Raw genomic sequence first — 22,912 nt, 5'->3', positions numbered from 1 at the left:
CTAAAATCATTTAACTCCAGTGGATAGAAGATATGTCAGAACAGTTAGGGATTATATAGAATTTTTCTGTTTTGTTCCTGTCTTTTCAGTTGAAAATTAAATGTGACAATGCAGATTCCTTAGCAAAAAAGCCTTACAGTAAATGAAAAACTATAATTTTGTAAATTCACTCAAATTGTGTCAAAACAATCATTCCCGTCTTACTTTGGTGGTAGCCATATTGTTAATTTGGAATTTTTACAATTGTACACAAGTTGGTATAGACACAATATGTGCAAGTGCTGTTTCTATGAAATACCTGGCATGATACCTTAGTCTATTAACTAAGTATTGGAACACCATGGTTTTCACAAGTGAATAAACATCAAATTGTACAGCATGATATTTTAGTCTGTGCTACGATTGTGCATAAATATATTTTGGATCATTGGAAACTAGCCTACATTCAAAATTGTAGCCAGAAGTTTCTTCACTGCATTGGCGACAAAAAAATCACAATCAGAAACTGTGAGGATCATCATACATCATTATGAATAATACTTTTTCTAGGTGTTTCAACGCAAATCATCAACTTTCAACCAATGAAGAAAACTATTTTTGGATTTGAAACTCGACTAAATGAGATACAGTCTTGAATTTTGCTCATATGGCAAAAGGTAAGAAAACAAAACAAAATCATATTTACCAGTACCATCACTTGTTGACACTCAGTTACTGGATTATTAGATTTACCTCTGATATGATCTTTTTAGAGTTCTTGTTGAACAATATCATAATTTCAATGGATTTACAAAAACTACCCAATTGGTGAAAAGTCAATATCAAAGATCATTTTTATCACACCAGATGAGCACTTTCTGTTCCTTCATTCACAGTCCAGATCGGGTATTTTTCATTATTTGGACCTCTTGCAACATTCAAGATTGCATGCTACTTCCTAGTTCTTAGTTGATGGTAAAAATTTATAGACTTAACAACATATTATCACTGTGACCACAGAGCCTGGCACTGGGACAACAAACAGTTCCCCCTTCCGAGCTGCTATGGATCAATTTGTATGAGAGGAAAAATACCATCAGCAAAAAAAAAACATTAAACCAAAAGACAATGTCTCATTTTCTGCCTGCTGTTTCTAAAAAATGACAAATTGATTTATATTAATTCAAAAAGCATTCTATTTAGTCTGTTTTAGGGTAAATAAGATTAAAGAGGTAAATGCATTGCTCAATAATTGGAGAAGGTTCTGATCCATGTGGCATTGGAACCAGTACTGTGCAAAGAGAGTGCAGTTCTGTTTGAAAAGGTTTCACTTGAATCATTGCTGGGAACAGTGCCCTAACAAATTAAATAACTAAGGCTTTAAGATAATTAATGAGGGTGGGTTCAATTGAAGGAAAGTTTTAAAAAAATCAAAATGAAACAAGAGATTACAGATGCAGGGTAGCTAAGAGGCAAACAATAATCAAAGTATGACAGGAAGGGGTAGAAAATATATACAGAAGAGGACAGCAGAAATTAACACCAAAGTAAATAGTAATGGTTAATAATGTCAAAATTTAAGATGGTTTATTTGAATGCATGCAACATTTGCAATAAGATAGATGAATTGTTGGCACGAAACAAACAAAAATGATTTGACAGATATTATAGAAACAAGATTGTGGGGTGACCAAGGCTGGGAACTTAATATTCAAGAATCCAGAAAAATAAGAAAAAGGCGGTTGAGGAGCTTCATTAACAATTGGAGATATCAGTGCAGTGTGAGTAGTGATACAGATGCAGTAAATCATGATGTGGAATCAGTGTGCGTGGAAATAAGAAATAGCAAGAGAAAGAAAACACGGGTAGGAGTTTTCTATAAACTCCTGAAAAGTTACCTCACTTTAAGAAAGATATAAATCAGGAAATAATGGACATGTGTAAGATGGAAGCTACAATTGCCACATGTGATTTGAAAAAAAAAACAAAGAACTACGGATACTGGAAATCAGAAACAAAAGAGTTAATGTTTCAGGTCCAGTGACCTTCTTCAGAACAGGTGATTTGAATATTGACTGGACAAATCAAATGGGCATGGGCAATATTGGAAAAAAATTGTAAAGTGCAACAGGGATTGTTTCTTAGATCAGTATGTTGCAGAATTTATCTGAAAACAGGTTACTTTAGAGCTAGCAATATTTAATGAGATGGAATTAATAAGATATCTCATAGCTAAGGACCCTCTTGGAGGTAGCGATCACAACATGGTAGAATTTCAAGTTCAGTTTGGGAGAAAACAACCTAGGTCTCAGACTCGTGTCAAATTAAATACCGGTATGAAGAAAGAATTGTCTAAATCAGGTTGGGAAAATAGATTATGAGAAAATCTGTGGATGAGCAGTAGTAGACATTGAAGCAAATATTTCATAATGCTCAGTAAAAAATTATTCTAGTCGAAAAGGATGAACAAAGACAATCCTGGAGAGTGTCTAAGTAAATGACATACAAAGTGGTGAAAACTACGAGAAGGCCAGAGGATTGGAAAATTTGTTTTTAAGGAGCCAGGAGCCAAATGATTAAAACATTAATTAGAAGGGAGAAAATTGATTATGAAAGCAAATTGGCAAGAAATGTTTCTTTGGGTATATAAAAAGAAAGAGAATAACTAATGTAAGTGTGGGACTCTTGGACAATACAACTGGGGAATTAATAACAGGGAACATAGAAATTGCAGATAATTAAAACCAATACTTTGTATCAGACTTCATGGTGGAGGACACTAAATATCCTAAAGATATCAAACGATCAAGGTGTTAATGGGAGGAAGACTTTGTAGCAGTCTCCATCACAAAGTACAAAGTATTTGACAAACTAATTGGACTAAAGGGAGACAAATCGCCAGGGCCTGTTGGCCTGCATCCCAGTGTTTGAAGGAAGTGGCTGCAGAGCCAGTGAGGGTATTGAGTGAAATCTTCCAAATTTCACTAGATTCTGATCGGGTTCCAGCTGATTTGAAAATCACTAATGTGAAGCCACTGTTCAAGAAGGCAAAGCCAACAGTCCATTATTAAGGAAGAAATAGCATGACATTTACAAAAGCTTAATACAATCAATCTGAATCAAGATGGTTTTGTGAAAGAGAAATCATATTTGATAAATTTGCTATTTTTCATTGAGAATATAACAGAGTTGATAAATGGGAATTAGTATTTGTAGTGTATTTGGATTTCCAGAAGGCATTCAACAAGATGTCACTTAAAAAGCTATTGCATAAGATAGCAGCTCAAGATATTGGAGTTAATGCCTTAGCATGGTCTGAAGAATGGCTGACATACAGCAGAGAGAGAGAGAGAGAGAGAGAGAGGCCTGGAAAGAGTGCTTGAAAGTAACTAGTGAAGTGCCACAATGATCAATACTCAGGCCTCAATTATTTGCAATCTATTAAAATGGCTTAGAGGAGGAGCATGTATGCAATATATCCAAATAAGCACATGATGTAGGTCATAGATAGAATACAGGAGGAATATATTGGGGGTCATGTTGTGATGAGGAAATAAGGGATCTGCAGGATTTTTAAAAAATTGAGACGGGCCAAAAACTTGATTGATGTGTTTTAATGTTGCACAATGCATGGCATCATGGGCTACTTTTAAGGTACTAAAGCTGTGCATGTCCAAATGCAGCAAGACATGGACAATATCCAGGGTTGGGATAATAATTCCCAAATTACGCTGGCACCACACAATTGGCAAGCATTGAGCATTTCTAGTATGGGAGAATCCAACCATTTCCACCTGATAGTGAATGACATTAACATTGCTGAATTCCCCCATCATCAACATTCCGGGGTTACCACTGACCAGAAACTGAACGGGACCAGCCATATAAATAACTACTGTGTGACTTCAAGGGCAGGTCAGAGGCTAGGAATCCTGCAGTGAGTAAGTCACCAGTTGACTCTCCAAGGCATGATCACCATCTACAAGGCACAAGTCATGTGTGATGGAATTTTCCACAAAAGTCTCGATAAGTGCAGCTCCAAGAACATGCAGGAAGCTTGATACCATACAGGGCAAAGCAGTCCAGTTAACTGGCTTCACATCCATATTTATTCCCTTTACCACCAATACGCAGTATCAGCAATATATACCATCCACAAGATGCACTGCAGAAAGTCACCATGCCTCCTTCGACATTCCCTTCCAACCTCAAGATCGCTGCCATCTAGAAAGTTAGTGCAGCAGATATATGGGTACACCACCACATGCAAGTTCCCCTCCAAATCACTCACCATTTTGACTTTGAAATATATTTGAAATACATTCCTTCAGCATCGCTGTGTCTAAATCATGTAACTCAATTCTGAACGGCACTCGGAATCTACCTACACCAAATAGATACCACCAGTTGAAGGCTGTAGCTCACCACCACCACCACGTCAACAGCATATAGGGCGGGAAATAAATGAGTAAAAATACTCAATGTGTTCTTCTACCTGAAACATAAAATATTACCACACAAGTGCAGCATGTAATTAAGAAGGTAAATGCAATTTTGGCTTTCATTGCTGGCAGGTTCAAGTTTAAAAATAGGGATGCTTTTACAGGGTACATATGAGGCTGCACTTAGGGCTCTTTTGATATTATACAGAAGGATATGTTGGCATTTGAGTTAGTTCAAAAGAGATATTATGCTGATTCCTGTGATGAGGGGGTTAACTTATGAAGAACAGATAAACAGGTTAGGCCTTTATTCTTTGGAATTGAGAAGAATGAGAGATGATCTCATTGATACATACAAGATTCTGAGGAGACTTGACAGGTTGAGATGATGAGTTCACTAAAGGGGCAATCTGAAACTACAGGACATATTTACAGAACAAAGGAATACTAATTTAAAGCTGAGATACAAGGAAATTTCTTCACCTAGAAAGTATAAATATCTGGAATTCTCTACTGCAGAGAGCTATGGAGGTTAGATCAATCAAAAGTATTTAAAATAAGAGATAGATATATTTATGTAATATCTGGATGTCAAAGAATGTACAGGATTGGAAAAAAATATAAAAGGGAAGCTTATTGATGGTTTGAAAAGAGTAAAAACCCCAGAGGACTACTGAAAGTGCAAAGGGCTATTTAAAGAAATTAGGAGAGCATAAAGATGTGATGAGAAAATAAAGAAAAGTCCTAGAACATTTTGTATCACTAGAAAGAGGATAACCAGAGAAGTGTGGAGCCCATTATGGTCCAAAGTGGCAATGTATGTGTGAAGTCAGAAGATGGAAGTGAGGTTTTATAATTTTTTCTGTTAGGTTGTTGATCATTTCATGATTAGAAGATAGAAGCAATTATTAGATAGATGTAACTATAAAAATAATGAAGCATGAGCTATTAGTTCATATATTGTGCATTTTATGGATTTGTGTCACTCCAGATGGTGTAATATAATATTGCAACATCACAATTGCATTAAAAATAGTTCTATCATACAAAAATGAGAAGAAGGCACTTGACAATTTTAATTTTGTTTCTTGTAATAATATTTCAAATTTTGAAAAAACAAATATATAAAGAACCAAACAGAATGACGCTTCACTTCATTTTACAATTGGTGATAAATTAAATATCCTCTACTAAACATGCAGGTTTATGTTATGTAAGTTTTTCTTGGCACAGATTAAAGAAAATGAAGCAATCATGGTTTTCATAATATATCAAGAGAAAAAAAATTGCATAACTGATCTTGTAGATAATTCTGTGGCTGTTTAGTAAAGGTACCTAGTATGTAGACATTTTTAAAGCTTGTTCATATCACTGTCATAAAATAAGCCACAATTTTACAAAACTACTTTCAATACAGGTCCTGGTTTGTGTAATGTGATAGATGTAAATTGCCTGTATTAGGCAAAAGGAACAAACGTTCAAAAAGAACAGATGCCAGCTTCTCCACAGAACACTTTGCATTTCTTATTTATATAATGCAAATGATGTAAATGACATGGATTTCTAGAAATGTGAAATTTCCATACTGGAACAATTAAGGTTGAAGTTTGGCACAAAAAAATAAGATTACTACCTTTTTAAAAAAGATGATGCCTGTGGCTCATCAGATCAACTCCAAACCTTTGACCTTCAAGACCAGATACCGATTTGCATTAATTTGCAAGTCAAATTTTCTGTCATTCTTTACCTGTTAGCAGAGCACAGTCTCCTACTATTAGTCTTTTTACAATTTACATTCATTGCCTCTGGGCACTACTCTGTTTTCATTCAAATCATCCTTTGAATTATCCTTAATAAACTTATAGACACAACTCACATAGATCCATTATGAGAAAAAACTTAGTAGAATATTTAAAAACAAGCTGCATATTGATAAAGTTATTTTAATTATATTTCATCAAACTATTGAAATTTCAATACTATACATAATTTACTTATCCAAAAGATTTTAATTTCCATATATATTAATCCCATTAATACATGCTTATAGCTATACTGAAACATTTTTAAAGAAAATCAATCATTATTTTATCTTCTTGCAATTCATGCCACCTAGGAAGCATTAGAATAGATTATATGACCTAATGAGATATATCTGACTGACTTTGTGAGATGGTTAATTATGGTTAAATCCTTGATGGTTAAATCCTGACCTGGAACCTATAGAATTCATTGCAAAGTTGTTATACTGTCAATTAATATCAATTGAGTTCAACATACTACAGCTGTACCAGTAAGAATGATCTCAGTGTTATAAGCCATCTTGTCCACCTCCTCAAGAAGGACTATTTTAGTGGCTTCAAAACTGGCAGATTATGACATTCTACTTATTGTTTATAATTTGATCCATGATCATTCAGTGCCATTTTGGCCCGCCCACTGTCATCTCTTCTTATCCATTGTTAAAGATTCCCAATTCTTATAGCTGGTAAGTTTTTGCCAAATTTTCCTGAATTATTTACACCATGCTCATCTGTGAATGCGGGGACTCTGCTCACATTAGCTTTTTTGTACTTTTCACCATTGCACTTCGAGATATTTTCTAACCAGCCTATCCAGACATGTTACAACTCACATCTGGAGCAGGAGGGACTTGAATCTGGACCATTTAGCCCAGACGTAAAGGCACTACCACCAAACCACAAGTGTCCTCAATTCTATGCTGTATGCTTTAGCTGCAATGGTTCTGCACTGAATCAGAGTTTTAGTTTAGAGTTGCCTCTTCAGCTTGAAATATGGCTCCTCGGCCTCCTGCTGTTCTCCATTAGATTTCCAATCTTTTCTATGATGCACTTCTAGGACCTGGGCTAAAACCTACATCCTCCTGGGCTAAATGTCATTGCTCTGTTAAATTCAGACCTTACTATGACCTCCACTTTTGTTTTTTACCAAGCGTGCATGTTCTGCTCGAATACCTCTTGTCCAAGCTTTCTTCTTTGAGCCTTTCCATGAGTCCCTTTCTGGGACTTTTTGCTTTATTCTGATTTAACGGCTCTATCCTTTGATGTTGCCCAAGAATCTACTGTATATCAATCCTTTGGCTTAGTTACCTCATTACATTGATCCCATGGACACACCCTACGTCGACCTGCACCCCACCATTTCAGTCCTGGTCTGAGTTGCTCACTCTACCTTTGGATTTAAATTCCACTCCTTATTGCTTGCCTGTTGGTCCACCAGATTGGTTGATGCATTATGTTAACACTTGTTGGGCATGTCTTTCATCTTTCCATTGCTTGGTAATTGCCACCTACTTAGGCATTTTGTCCCCTCATCCATTCCCTACATGAAGCCATCATAATTCCTTGGTTGAATTCAGTTCTGAATAAACCACGGCTTTTCTCTGTTCCCTCAAGTGGATTTAAAAATTTCCACAACACTATTCGGAAAACCAGTGCAGAGGATTGGATCTCAGCAAGAGGCCAAACTTGCATAGAGTCCTCAGACAGCAAATCTGCTGTCTAGATCTTAACAACCAACAGGATGAGAGGTGCCTGCTGCTTCATTAAGAATGCCCTCACTGAAAGTTTTCCATTTGTACAATCACAACTAAGAATCTAGAGCATGTGGCTGTGAAGCTGACCACGGTAATCTATTTTTACTCATTTTGTTACCTCCAGGCTGGAACTGAAGATATTTGCAACATCTCATTTTGGAGATTACTGCAGTGTAGGGAAAATCACTGAGACTTGCTATGGCTCATTCCTGAATAAGGGCCTGTGCCCGAAACGTCGAATCTCCTGTTCCCTGGATGCTGCCTGACCTGCTGTGCTGTTCCAGCAATAAAGTTTCAACAATAAGGAAATTCAATGTCCATTACTAAGAGTGGTTTGGTAGCTCCACGACTGACTGAGTTCCCAAGGATAGTCTCTGAATAAAGGGGTGCCAATTTAAGACTGAGATGAGGAGGAATTTCTTCTCTAAGAGGGTTGAGTGTCTTTGGAATTCTGTGCCACAGAGAGCTGTGGGTCATAGCCCTTGCGTATATTTAAGGCTGAGAGCAACTCACCTCCTGACACCCCAAAGGCTGTCCACCATCTACAAGGCACAAATCAGGAGTGTGATGGAAAATTCTACATTCGTCTGAATGAGTGCAGCTCCAACAATACTCAAGAAGCTTGACACTATCCAGGACAAAGTAGCCCCTTGGAATGGCACTATATCCACAAGCATCCACTCTCTCCACCATCAATGCTCAGTAGCAACAATGTGTACTACCAATAAGAAGCAAAGCAGAAATTCACCAAAGATCCTCAGACAGCACCTTTCAAACTCAGTGCCACTTCAATCTAGAAGAACAAGGGCAGCGTATACATAGGAACCCCACCACCTTTAAGTTCCATGGTCAATGGTAGAGTAGCAGAAAGCATAGGGAACTGTCGAAGAATACAGGAGAATATAGATAGGCTGGAGAGTTGAGCAGAGAAGTGGCAGATGGAGTTTAATCCAGGCAAATGTGAGGTAATGCATTTTGGAAGGTCTAATTCTAGAGCGAACTATACTGTAAATGGAAGAGCATTGGGAAAAGTTGATGAGCAGAGAAATCTGGGCGTTCAGGTCCATTGTACCCTGAAGGTGGCTGCACATGTGGGTAGAGTGGTCAAGAAGGCATATGTGTATGCTTGCCTTCACTGGACGGGGTACTTAGTATAAGAGCTGGCAGGTCATGTTAGAAGTGTACAAGACTTTGGTTCAGCTGCATTTAGAATATTATGTACAGTCCTGGTCGTCACACTACCAAAAGAATGTGGACACTTTAGAGAGGATATAGAGAAGGTTTACGAGGATTTTGCCTGGTACGGAAGGTGTTAGCTATGAAGAGAGGTTGAGTAAGTTAGGATTGTTTTCATTAGAAAAAAGGAGATTGAGGGGGACTTGATTGAGGTCTAAATAAATCATGAAGGGTATACACAGGGTGGATAGAGATAAGCTTTTTCCCAGGACGAGGGATTCAACAACGATAGGTCACATGTTCAAGGCGAGAGGTGAAAAGTTTAAGGGGGATACACATGGAAAATACTTTACAAAGAGGTTGGTAGGTTCCTGGAATGCATTGCCAGCAGAGGTAGTAGAGGCTGGCACGGTAGATTCATTTAAGGTACATTTGGACAGTTGCATGAGTAGTTGTGGAGCAGAGGGATACCGATCTTTAGGAATGGAGCGATAGGTTTAGACAGGGGATTTGGATCGGCACAAGCTTTGTGGGCCAAATGGCTTGTTCCTGGGCTGTAAATGTTTTTTGTTCCCCTCCATCCTGAGTAGAAATATATTGCCGTTCCTTCACTGTCACTGCTTTAAAAGCCTGGAATTCTCTCCCTGATGGTATTGTACGTCAACCCACAGTAGTGGAACGACATTAGTTCAAGAAGGCAGCTCATCACTATCTCTCAAAGCCAACTAGAGGGGATGGATAATAAATGCTGGCCAGCCAGCGATGTCCGCATCCCACAACTAAATAAAAAAAGTATAATGTTTCATCAGTAGGGGAATCAAGGGTTATAGGAATAGGGCAGGAAATGGATGTGATGAGTGTTGGGTCAGCCATGATCCTACTGAATGGCAGAGCTGGCACGAGAGGTTAAATGGCCGACTCCTATTCCCTTTCATATATGGGATTGTGACAAGTGGTGAGGAACCATCAAGATGGAAAAACTGACTTGACGTTGTTCTCACCAATCTGTCTGCCGTAGATAAATCTCTCCATGCATGTACAGCTGTTGTGGAGATGAAGATGAGTTGAAGACATTCACACTGAGGACAGCCTCCATAATGTTGTGCAGCACTATCATCAAGTTAAATGGGCTAGATTTTAAACAAGTGTAGTAACTCAAAACTGGACATTCATTTGACACTGTGGGTAGCAGAGTTGTATTCAACCTCAATTTATAACACTGTGGACCAACATATCACTCACTTTCATTACTATCAGGTTAGGAGATGGGAAGAAAGGAAAAAGGGAGAAGACATTGGCATCTACTCATTAATGTAGAAAATTGCTCATGTGCGCCTTGTGCACAAAAAGCAAGATAAATCTAACCCAGACAATTACTGCCCTATTAGTCTAATGTAAATCATCAGGTAAGCAGAATCATAGAATCCCCAAAACTGTGGAAAGAGGCCATCTGGCTCATTGAGTCTACACCAACCCTCTGAACAGCATTCCACCCAGACACAGCCCTCTAACCCAGCCCCATAACCCCGCATTTACTATGGCTAATCCACCGAGCCTGGATATCCCTGGACACTTACCTGAGGAAGTGGGAGCATCCGGCAGAAACCGATGCAGATGTGAGGAGAATGTGCAAACTCTATATAGTCATGCAAGGATGAAATCAAACCATGAGGCAGGAGTGTTAAACGCTGAACCATGGTGCCGCGCCCCCCCCCCGCCACCACCTCCATCCCCAACATAATGGTAAGAGTCGTCAACAGTACTATCAAACAACAGTTCTGCTCTGACACAGTTTGAGTTTCATCAGCACCACAAGCTTCTGACGTTATTACAATTTTGGTCCAAACATGGACAAAAAAGCTAAACCCCAGAGGCAAAAACTGAACTGGACTCTAGTGGTTCAAGAAAGCAGTTCACCACCACCTTTTCAAGCATACTGGGACGGACAATAAATGCTGGCCAGTAGCAATGCCCATGTCACAGGAGTAAATAAAAAAGAGATGAGAATGACTGGTCTTGGCATTAAGGCAGCAGAAGGAAAGCTCTCTACTGATTGAGTCACAAAGCACTAACAGGATTAGATAGTCATGATATTAGCTCTCTGATGATACTTCCAGCTGAATGACTAGCACAGTTAGCACTGGCTGGATCTGAACCAATTGGAATGAATAGGTAGCATCAAGTTGCCTTGCTTCTTCCATTCCATACAATGGGAAACATGTTAATGAGCCACTGCTGATACCTGTCAAACTTTAGTCCCAAAATACTTGCAAATTGCAGGTTATTAGTACACCTTTGAAAGGAAGATATGTGTGATCATGATCCCATCATTCACAAGTAAAATCTCAATATTTTAACATCTCTGGATTCTTATCATCAGTACTTACACTATTATAGTAGTAGCTGCCCACGGAACTAAAAGAGGAATCCCAAGTCATATCCAATGACATCATTGGAACCACTCCTATTGAACAAAAATGGATAAGCGTATGGTTAAAGAAGCTTTTTCTATAAGTATGATGCAACTCTGTTGTTCCTTAGATTGCGAATAATTGCAAAATCAAAGTTTAAACAAAGTACTACATAGCCAAGAAAGATCTCTGCCTCAGCTACATTTTTAAAAAAATCACATATTGCTACATTTTAATACTGTATTCGAAGTAATGAAGCCACCCAGTTGTCAGTTTTAAAATTCTAATTACACAGAATTAATTATACAAGAACTACACACAACACAGAAATAGCCCCCTCAGTCCAAAAACTTGTTTTTTTTTAATCTACACTACTGTAAAACAAAATAACTTAAAATAGAAATTTCAAATGCAATTTCTGTTCATTATCTAATTATTTTAATCAACTTGTTCAGACATGTTATGACATACCTCTGGGGCAGATGGAAATTAAATGTGCACATTATAGCCCAGAGATGGATACACTACCATTGCCGCAACAGCTCCTTTCTGTTAATCATTGATTCTCTACTTACAAGGCTATCTTCCAGCAATTCACTCGCTCTTATTTTATCTTAGCTTTTCAAAATTGCATACTCTAAATTTCTAATCATTATTGGAAATATAGGTTAAAATATAGGTTTCCTACCTATTTGCCTTCTGGACATTAGAAAATCTAAACAATTGGTTAATGACTGGCCTAATAAAATGTCTCTCAGGAATAGTTTCCTCCACTAATGGAACAGGGAAGACTTATTCTAGCGGCATGGTGGCTCAGTTGTTAGCACTGCTCCCTCACAGCACCAGGGTCCCAGGTTCGATTCCAACCTTGGGTGGCCGTCTGTGTGGAGTTTGCACATTCTCCCTGTGTCTGCGTGGGTTTCCTCCGGGTGCTCTGGTTTCCTCCCACAGTCCAAAGATGTGCAGGTTAGGTGAATTGGCCATGCTAAATTGCCCATGCTAAATTGCCCATAGTGTTAGCTGCATTAGTCAGAGGGAAATGGGTCTGAGTGGGTTACTCTTCGGAGGGTCGGTGTGGACTGGTTGGGCCGAAGGGCCTGTTTCCATGCTGTAGGGAATCTAACCTAAAAAGAACACAAATTTAACCACACATCAGTGTGCAGCAAGTTCTGGTTTCAACACTAGCCTGATCTCACTTGAATTTGACAAACGTTTACAGTATATTGAGCAAGTTAACTATGAGCAAGAAAAAATAACATTGAAAATGTTGAAAATCTGAACAAAAATACAAGGTTCTGGATAACAGTATCTGTACACTTTCACATACCTTGGTTTGCAAAATCCGTTTCTGAAGTGCTCTGTTGAACTGATTCCTACAATAAACAAAGTTCAGATTTCAAAAAGAACTACTTTGAAATGAAGTAAATAAATTAATCCATTATCATTAACATTGCTGCATCCAATGTGAGTTTGCCACACTTATAAGAGAAGTCAGGGACAGATAAAAGCAAAGAAAAATCGTACTATGTGGTGAAGATTAGTGGGAAGCTAGAGGATTGGGAAGTCTTGAAAAATCAGCAGAGGATAACTAATACAACAGCAAAGATGTACTGCTAAGACTGGTCAGAACACATTTGGAATACTGTGTACAGTTTTGCGCCCTGTATCAAAGGCCTTAGAGGTGATCCAGAGGGATGAAAGGCTTGTTTTATGAGGAGCAGTTGAGCTCTGTATTGAGGAAGTTTAGAAGGATGAGTGGGAATCTGATTGAACCTGGTTAGAACAGATGTGGAGAAGCTATTTCCACTAGTAGGAGAGACTAGGACCCAGGGGCACAGCCTCAGAGTGACAGGACATCCCTTCAGAACTGAGAGGAGGAGGAATTTCTTTAGCCAGAGAGTGGTTAATCTGTGGAACTCTTACTGCAGAAGGCTGTGGAGTCCAAATCATAGAGTGTATTTAAGATGAAGATAGATCGGTTCTTTCTTAGCAAGGGAATCAAGGGTATGTAGAAAAGGGAGGAGAATAGGGTTAAGAAACATATCAGAGTTGGAAATGTGTTGCTGGAAAAGCGCAGCAGGTCAGGCAGCATCCAAGGAGCTGGAGAATCGACGTTTCGGGCATGAGCCCTTCTTCATGAATCTGAATTTAAGAAACATATCAGCCATGATCAAATGGCTCAACAGACTCGATAGGCCAAATTGTCCAGTTCTGCTCCTATATATTTTGTTTTATGGAAATCATTTAATCTCTCATTCATCTTCCATTGATGTCAACAATATCAACTTATCCTGGAACTATCAAAGTATGCATTATATTGGCAAAGTATGTGTTTTTCTTGATTGATTGAAATATATTCATAAACACTGCAAAGAGATTGTGGTAATATCTCTGTACTAATACTGAAGACTGGGGCACAGGTTCAAATGCCATCGTTGCAGTTGTAACATTCATCATTTAATTAATTGCTTCTTTCTAAAAAAAAGAATTAAAAATTCTGCCATGGAACTATCACAAAGGAATTTGGCATACATGCAGCTCCAGACCCACAGCTTTCTGATGGAGCTCTTAACTGCCTCTGAAATGGTCTAGCAAGATACTCAGTTCAAGAATCAAAATTCTAGAGAATAAGTCATAAAAGAATAAAATCTTTTGGATCACCTGATATTAACATGGGCACCAGCAACACTCAGCTCTACCACCTTTGCAAAGTCGTCCTTATTATCATTTGCCAAAATTGACAAACTAGTCAAAGCAAGAGTCTAATACAGGCATGGCCCCATAATCTTATCCTACTGCCAATGAATGTCCTAAACACAGTAATCACTGTCCTTGACCATGTCTTGTTTCACTCCAGGACATACCTAACAGTGGTGAAAGCACAGCGGTATAGTCAGGAGAGAGTTAGCCTGGGAATTATACCCATTAATTTAGGAAGTCATGAAGTCTCCAATATCTGCAAGGAAATCTGTTAATTACCAGGTCAATTGATTAGTATTCCTCCATGTTGAACACCAATCAGAATAAGCATGGTCGATCGCAAGGGTGAGGACGCACTAATGGGGGACTTCAATGTCCGCCATATATTTTTTGGTAGCATCACTACAAAATAAGTTTGTTGAGTCCTGACAGACTAGGCCTGCAGTAAGTGAATTAGAACATCAACACTTGCAAGTTCCCCTCAAAGGTACACACCGTCCTGACTTGGAACTATATTATTTTTCTCTCACATTTGCCAGCTGAAAATGTGGAAATTCCTGTGCCATCAGCAACGTGTTTGCCCCTGCATCACATGGACTGACACAGTTCAGAAAGATAGCTCATAATCACCTTCCCAATTAGAAATCAATAAATGGCCACATTGCATGAAAGAATTTTAAAAATCCATTGCCTGACTAGCTACCTGTTTAAGGAGCAGTGCTCCGAAAGCTTGTACTTCCAAATAAACCGGTTGGATTATAACCTGTTGTTTTGTCATTTTTAAGTTTGAAATATTACTGAATAGGAAGAAAAAAAAATATATATAAGGACGTAGAAAAGCTACCAAAGAAGCAATAGCTACCAATAAACATAAAACAAGAAAACAAAAACAGTTAAAACCACTTTTAAAAGTTTTGCACCTATGATTTTGGCATCAAGAAGCCCTAGAAAGATTGGAATCTGGGGAAAACACCCCCGGGTTGGAATCACACGTGGCACAAAAGACGATTGTAGTGGTTGTTAGACATCAGTCATCTTAGTCGAGGACATCTTCAGGTGCTCCCAAGGAGAGTGGCCTAGTCCCAAACATCTTTAGCTTCTTCATCAATAGTTTTCCCTCTATTATAAGGTCAGAAATGGGAGTATTTGCTGACAATTGCACAAAGTTGAGCATCATTAAGACTCTTAAGATACTGCACCAGTCCATGCTTGAATGCCGCAAGACCTAGGCAATATCCAGAACCAACAAGTAACAAGTAACCTTTGTGCCACATAAATGCAGGCAAAGATCATCTCCAACTAGAGCAAATCTAACCAGCAGCCCTTGATATTCACTGATGTTACCATCACAATCCTGGGAGTTACCAGTGCCCAGAAATTAAACTTGACTAGCCATATTAGTAGCTACAAATGGATGTTCCGTTGGGAATCCTGTAGCGAGTAACTCACCTCCTGACTCGCCATGGTATGCCCACTATCCAAGAATCAGGAGTGCTATGGAATACTCCCAACATACTTGCATGGGTGCAACTCCAACAATAAAAAAGCTTGACACCATTCAGGACAAAGCAACCACTTGACTGGCACCACATCCACATTCTCCACCGATATCACTCAGTAGCATCAGTGTGCATTATATATAAGACGCATTGCAGAAATTCACCAAGGTTCCTCTGAGAGCACTTTCCAAACTCATGACCATTGCCATCTAGAAGCACAAAGGCAGTAGATAGATGGGAATAACACAACTTGTAAATTCTCCCCCAAACCAATCACCCTCCTGATTTGGAAATATATTGCTGTTCCTTCAGGGTCTCTGGCTCCAATTCGTGAAACTACCTCTCTAAAAGCATCCTGGGTCTACCTACAACATATGAAATGCAGCAGTGCAAGGTAGCAGCTCAGCACCAACTACTCAATAGCAAGAAGGAGTGGGCAACTAATGCTGGCCCAGCCAGTGACACCCATACCCCATGAATGAAATGCGGTTGGCCTAATCAGAGGGCCAGGAATAATGTTCAGCCCCACAGTATCCCTAGATGAGGTTACTGTTGCTAAAGCAGGAAGATGAGCCTGAGCACCACAACTTGGGGTATCCTTGGCCAGCATGTGTAGAAATGGACAATTAGAGGCATTGAAGCCTGTCTGCCTTGATAGAAGGGAAACCACTCTGCAGGAATGTTAACTGACAGAGATGCAATCTTTCACTCAGCAACTCTAATGGTCGCCTCAGTTGAACTGAAGAGCACCAATGAAGATGGAGAAATGAACATGGTCCACAAGTGAGGTCTTAATTACACTAACTGCCTGTGTCTCTTCATGGAGCAGGCTGCAAACCTGGTTCCTAGTCCACCTTGAAGAATGTCAACAAAGCTCTGCCTGCCTCCAATTTCAGGGAAATGCATGTGCCATCAAAATACTGTTCACTATTGAGCCAGGAACTGACACAGATATGAACAAACAAATGCTTTCAATTCCAGATGGGCTGAGGGGGGCAGCACATTTTGCAAAAGTGTAAGAAGGTAGCCTTCACAATGGAGAACTTGCTGGATAAATAGGCTTTAAATACCAGTTATGGCCAATATCAGAAGCTGGTATGTATTGTTCAGTTTAATAGAAAGGAAGATGAATGTCTGAAATTGTGAAGTTTGGCCAATAACAATGAAGACGACACCTCACACTGTCAAGCTGACAGACTGGTTGCATAAAAGAATGAAAACTATATTTTAATATTGGATTAGATACACAAAGGAGTTAAAAAAACCTCTGGCACGACATCCCTAGTTTTCCAGCACAATAAATATATTATCATTCACACATTAAAACAATTGTTCTCTAAATATATATATATGCCTAACCATCTTGAGTTTCAATGTACATGAGGTGACAATATTCCAAGACCACATCTGCTTGCACAAATCTTAACGACTACTGTCAGTTGACACCCTGCTCCCCACCACACACACAAACAGGTGCACCATCTACAGATATTTCTGTTAATAGCACCCATGCACTGTAATTCTTTATCTTGTTGCCCTTATAGCCTTGTTAACAATTGCCTCCATTGAAAATATAATGCTAATTTTTTTATGGAAAGTAGCTTGTTTTGGCAGGATTCCCTGGATTACACCCACAGGGTGAATGCACCTGGGCAAAGACTTCACAAATCTGAAACACCTGGCTTTCATGAGCTTCAGAACACAAATTCTATTAAAAGAAAGAATGGCCTTCTCTTCAGTATTAAAGTCAGTGTTGAATAATTAAACAATTCTGTTTTACTGCATAACAGTGCTCCTGGTGAAATAATTAAGCCAACAGCTGAAGAGCACAGGTCTCCAATCCAGTATATTATAAATTAAAACCTAAAAACATAAAAAAGAATTTAATTATTTAATTCTAATTATCTTCCCTAAATTCTATTACACTCATTCTCCTACAACTATTACATTTTTAACCACTTGCAACTTTTTTTCTTATTTTAGCTGTATTTGCATTTGCTTTTAAAAATACTCAGCAAAATGGTTTCTACTATTTCATTTTTTTAAAACAATGCATTAATTGTCATCAACATAAAAATTCTTTCTAACTTGTGGGGTGAAATCCTTTAAAGGTGATGAATTAGTTGATACATTATCATATATTGCAGAATACTGTATTTGGTCAATCAGCATCATTATTGATTTCAATCATTTATATTGACATTTCATGCTAGTGAATTAAGTCATACTACACATGAAAATATCACTTTAGAATCAATGCACATTCGTCCACCAATCTTGCAATCAAACATTAAACTGCTCATGATTGCAGAAGATGCAGATGCAGATTTTCAACACATTAACTTTTGTATAATTTAACACTGGTAGCCTGGCACTTATGCTGGATTCATTACATGGATGATAAACAGAATTCAACTGAATATATTAGGTATTATATCCACAGAATTAAGACCAAAGCTGTACATCGTAAATACACACATAATCTGTATGTCTATACATTAATGTGAGGTAGAATTAAATGAGCCAGTCTGATGGCTCAGTGGTAAGCAGTGCGGCCTTACAGTGCCAGGGACCTGGGTTTGATTCCAACCTTGGGTGACTCTATGTGGAGTGTGCACATTCTGCCCATCTCTACGTGGGTTCCCATCATGTGCTGTAGTTTCCTCCAACAGTCCAAAGATGTGCACGTCAGGTGGATTGGCCATGATGAATTGTCTGTAGGGTCCTGGGATGTGTAGCCTAGGTGGATTAGCCATGGTAAATGTGGGGTTAAGGGTCTAGGGGGGATGCTCTCCAAAGGGTTGGTGCAGACTCAAAGGGCCAAATGGCCTCTTTTTACACTGTAGGATCCTATGATGAAATAGCCATTTTGCCTTTATTAATTTATTTTTTCGGGTTTGCTTTTTCCTTGTTTTATAACGTGAAGCTGGTTCTGCCACCTACTCCCATTTTATTATGAGCAACAGGGATCCTAGCCAAGCCCCTGCATGCTGCTCCAAATAAAATACCACAAAATTTGTGTTGAACATATTCATTCCTGTGGAACACACTTTGCCACTGGTCCATTGTGGCTTCTTAGTCCTCATCAACCTCTGTGGACTTGTCTGACTGGTGATTGTTGGGATCAAAATAGCTGCTGAAACCCACTTCGGTGGAGTGATGGTTTATGGAGTAAGTATTAAGTTTATTTTTAAACTTCTTGCCTTGCATTATTTGAATATTAATGTAAATGATCACATTGATTTTAAAATTTCCTACATTATAATAGTGATAATACTCGCAAAGCAACTAATTTGTTGCAAAGTGTTTGGCAAGTTCTGAAGTCATGAAAGCTGTAATATAAACTCAAACTATTTTTGGAGATAATGAAGCATAAACAACAATATTTATTTTAAAACATTATGCTATTTTGATGCACAAGTATGGCTAGATAATGGTGTAGCTGAATGGTAGCTATTTGCAATAGTTAAGGCGTACCGAATGACCACATCCATTTGGAATCTCACCAATCAACAATTTAAAATACAACTACTTAGGTGTCATCATTCACCTTACTCCTCTCCTAAAGCTGGTTGTGTTTGTTCATAGGATGTAGGCATTGCTGGCTAGGTCAGCATTTCTTGCCCATTCCTTATTACCCATAGGGCACTTAAAAGTCATTGCTATGGGTCTGGAGTCAAATGTAAGGACAGACCAGATAAGAACACCAGATTTCCTTCCCTAAAAGGCAGTTGTGAATGCAGCTGCATAACTGTTCCAGATGTTTTTATTGAGTTCAAACTTTACCAGATGCCATGGCGTAATTCAAACTCATGTTCACAGAACATTAGCTTGAGGTCCTGGATCTCTAGTCCAGTAACATTTCAATGGCACTGTCCTCTGTCAGCCCTTAGTCAAGTGATAACCATGCACTAATATTCTTGTCAATGAGTATTTGTGTTAAGCAAATATTGACTAATAGTATATTTTCAGAATCTGTATAGGAACATCAAACTAATTCTACCCAGCCGATCAGGCATATTTTATGTTCTTATTAAGAGGATTGTGAATGAGCCCTTTATATGATTCATGCACAATGTATTGTAACAAACATTGTAATAGAGTTCTGAAAGTGACATCTGTATTTTCTTTGCATTTGACTAATGGTACATACCATGACTGTGTCCAGTTTCTGTTTGACTTTTTGCATTTTCATTGATATCCTTGATGAATGACTAATTGAAGAAAACGAGCCATTATATACAGTGCTACCATCAAAAATACTATCAAAAGTGCTGCGAAAAATCCTAGGTCCTTTAGGTGTAGATGTGTTTCCAGGCTTCAAGTTTGCCTTACACACTTCTTTCATAGTCTCAGCCTCCATTTGAGCAACTAGGAGATAAGAGAGAACAAAAAAATGGTCATTTACATAAATTATCATTCTATGCTGCTTTAAACTTTAGAGTATAAAATTGACATCTTTGTGTGGTTACATTTGTCGAAAAACACATTTATATCTAATTTACAGTCATGAAATGGGACAAGTTGCAACAGGAATGGAAATACCCTTTACCACAACAGAGACAGAAAACAGCCACCTTATGGAAACAATTTTAAAATCTCTCACTGTTGTTAACAACACAAATTGCTTTTGGTGCAATTTTCACAAGTTTTCTCCATTTAAGCAGAATTTGGTTAGAGAAGTTAACATCATAAGGCTTCCAAAGCGTTAATGTCAATACAACTCTACTTTGATGCTCAATAGCTGTGAATTTGAGTCTTATGAATTGTTTTTGAGAGTGAATTTAGTCAATAGTCAGATATGTTATTGGGTATCTAGGTAGGGAAAGCCAGGTCTTTCCTGCTTTGTGGGCACAGGCAACAAAAAACAGGTTCCACTAAATTATGGCTCCTGGTTGCAAAGTAACACTGGAAATGATTGTGCAATGAAGAGAACAATTCTGTACAGAAAAGCCCACTCTTTCCACTACCATTGCACAGAGGCATCAGTGTGTACCAGTTATCAGAAGTACTGAAGAAACTTACTAAGACTCCTGTGACAGCCCCTTCCAAACCCATAACATTTATCATCCAAAAGGACAAGAGTAGCAGATATAAAGAAAGTTCCCCTCCAAACCACTCATCATCCTGACTTAAAAATATATTGCCGTTCCTTCAGTGTCAGTGGGTCAAAATCCTGGATCTCTTTCCCTACCAGCATTGTGAATCTTTTGATACCATTGGTGGTAGTCCTTAATATTGGAAAATGAGCCTGGGCAGGTGGAAGGTGCATCAGTTGGAGTACATTTTGGAGATAGTGATCATTACTTAGTTAGCTTTAGGCTAGTAATGGAAAAGGATAATGATAGGCCTGGAATAAAAATTCTAAACTAAAACAAAGAATTGTGGATACTGGGAAATCTGAAACAAAACAAACATTGCTTGAGAAACTCAGCGGGTCTGTGGAGAGAAAACAAAGTTAACATTCTAAGTCTACTGACCCTTCTCCATAACTAAAATAAAAGTTTTAAACTGGGGAAAGGCCAATTTTACTAAGATGGGATATGATTTAGCCCAAGTGGCCTCAGAGCTGCTACTTGCAAATTAAACTGTCAGAGCAGTGGAAGACATTCAATGAGGAAATAGCAAGAATACAGGGAAAATATATCCCCATACGAAAACGGGTGCGACCATGACCGGAGAATTTTGGAAATCAAGCAACATAAAGATGAGAATGAAGAAAAAAAGAGAAGCTAATGTTAAATACCAATGGCTTAACATGGCAGGGTACTTAGAGTAGTAGTACAAGGGGGACATTAAAAAGAAAGTTAAGGAAGCTAAGACAGTGCATGAGAAAGGATCGGAAAGTAGAACAAAGTAAATCTCAAAGATTTATCTGAATATATGAACAACACAAGAATAAGTAGGGAACACATACGGCCCACAAGAAGGGGCTATAGAGCTAGAAGTAAAATGTGTGTGTGGGGATGTGGATAGGAGGGTACAGACCTCAAATAATACTTTGTCAGTATTCACATGGAAAATTGTGACACAGATACAGGTACAAGAGTAAAGAACTATGAAATATTACAAGAGCTTAACATAGAGAGGTCTTACTGGAAGGTTTAACAGCCTTAAAATTGGATAAATCTGCAGGATTGAGGGAGGTAAAGAGGAGATAATAGGAGTCCTGGCAGTAATTTTCGCACCCTCTTTGGTCGCAGGTCTCATGTTGCCTCATTATTAAAAAAGGAATAAGGGATTAATCAGAAAACTGCAGCTCAGTCAGTTTGATGGGGAGCTATTAGAAAGAGGTCTAATAGAATATATCCACACTTGGAGAGACATGGATTAATCAGGGATAATCAGCATGCATCTGTTAACAGAAGATCATGTATGACAAGGCTGAGAAGGTGGACCTTCATGATGACGTCAGCCAGTATGGGAACTGAACCCACACGACTGGCAAGACTCTGCATTGCAAACCGGCCATTCAGCCAACCGAGAAAGTCAACTTCCAACGGTGCCTGCATCATGCAAATGGTAGGATGGAAGATCATGAATCACAGAACCTTCATCATTCTTTATCTTGTAATTCCTACATCCCATCATTCCTAAGTCCAAGTGGCATATCTTAATTTCCAGTTCAGAACAAGGCCTGCTGCTTTTCGTAGTTCTTTTGGAACCAACCAACATACCCCCTCCCATCCCCAAATAGAGTTAACATTTTGAGTGCAGCAACTCTTCAGCAGGACTGCACATTAATAATTCAAAAAGTTAATTCTGCTCCTCTCTCTCTACAGGTGCTGCCAGACCTGCTAAATTTCTTCAGTACTTCCAGGTTGTGTTTCAGATTTCCAGCATTTGCAGTTCTTTGCTTTTACCTGCTGAAAAGTCTTTCTGTATTTTTTGCCCTTGTACTCATAGGAATTAAGGAAATGCTTCCTAATTAAACTTGAGCAGGAGAATTAATACTAAGAGGTTTTCTTTAGATAAGTTTTCAGATTGAAATGGTTCACAAATTCATATCTTTGCTAAGTCTGAGCTGGGCCTTTCTTTTGCTATCTACCCTCCCTTCTGCAGTAACTCAGAATTGAGGATAACTTCTCAGTTATTGGGTTTGAAGATGTCTGATAAGTGAGACTCTGTCAAATGTGTGAAAAGTAGCAC

The 22,912-nt window shown here is 38.6% G+C and overlaps 1 protein-coding gene across 4 annotated transcripts in view; it reads right to left on the bottom strand.

Annotated features, from left to right (window-relative positions):
- Positions 1-22,912, bottom strand: part of ahi1 (Abelson helper integration site 1) — a 259,803-nt gene that overhangs the window by 111,781 nt on the left and 125,110 nt on the right. For all 4 annotated transcript variants that reach the window (XR_006311028.2, XM_043686138.2, XM_087981977.1 and 1 more), the window contains 3 exons: positions 19,917-20,134; positions 12,892-12,937; positions 11,541-11,617 (listed from right to left, as the gene is read on the bottom strand). Coding sequence is in view for 3 of the 4 variants with exons in the window: in XM_043686138.2 (XP_043542073.2) it covers positions 11,541-11,617; positions 12,892-12,937; positions 19,917-20,134 (341 nt within the window). In the remaining variant the exon portion in view is untranslated. The remainder of the gene's footprint in view (positions 1-11,540; positions 11,618-12,891; positions 12,938-19,916; positions 20,135-22,912) is intronic.

This window comes from Chiloscyllium plagiosum, unplaced genomic scaffold (genome assembly GCF_037043375.1).
Source record: "Chiloscyllium plagiosum isolate Xiang-an unplaced genomic scaffold, Cpla_swu_hap1 HiC_scaffold_3, whole genome shotgun sequence".
In the NCBI taxonomy this organism is placed as follows: Eukaryota; Metazoa; Chordata; class Chondrichthyes; order Orectolobiformes; family Hemiscylliidae; genus Chiloscyllium; species Chiloscyllium plagiosum.
The sequence above is the reverse complement of the archived record's forward strand: the minus strand, read 5'-3'. Positions and strand labels throughout refer to the sequence as shown.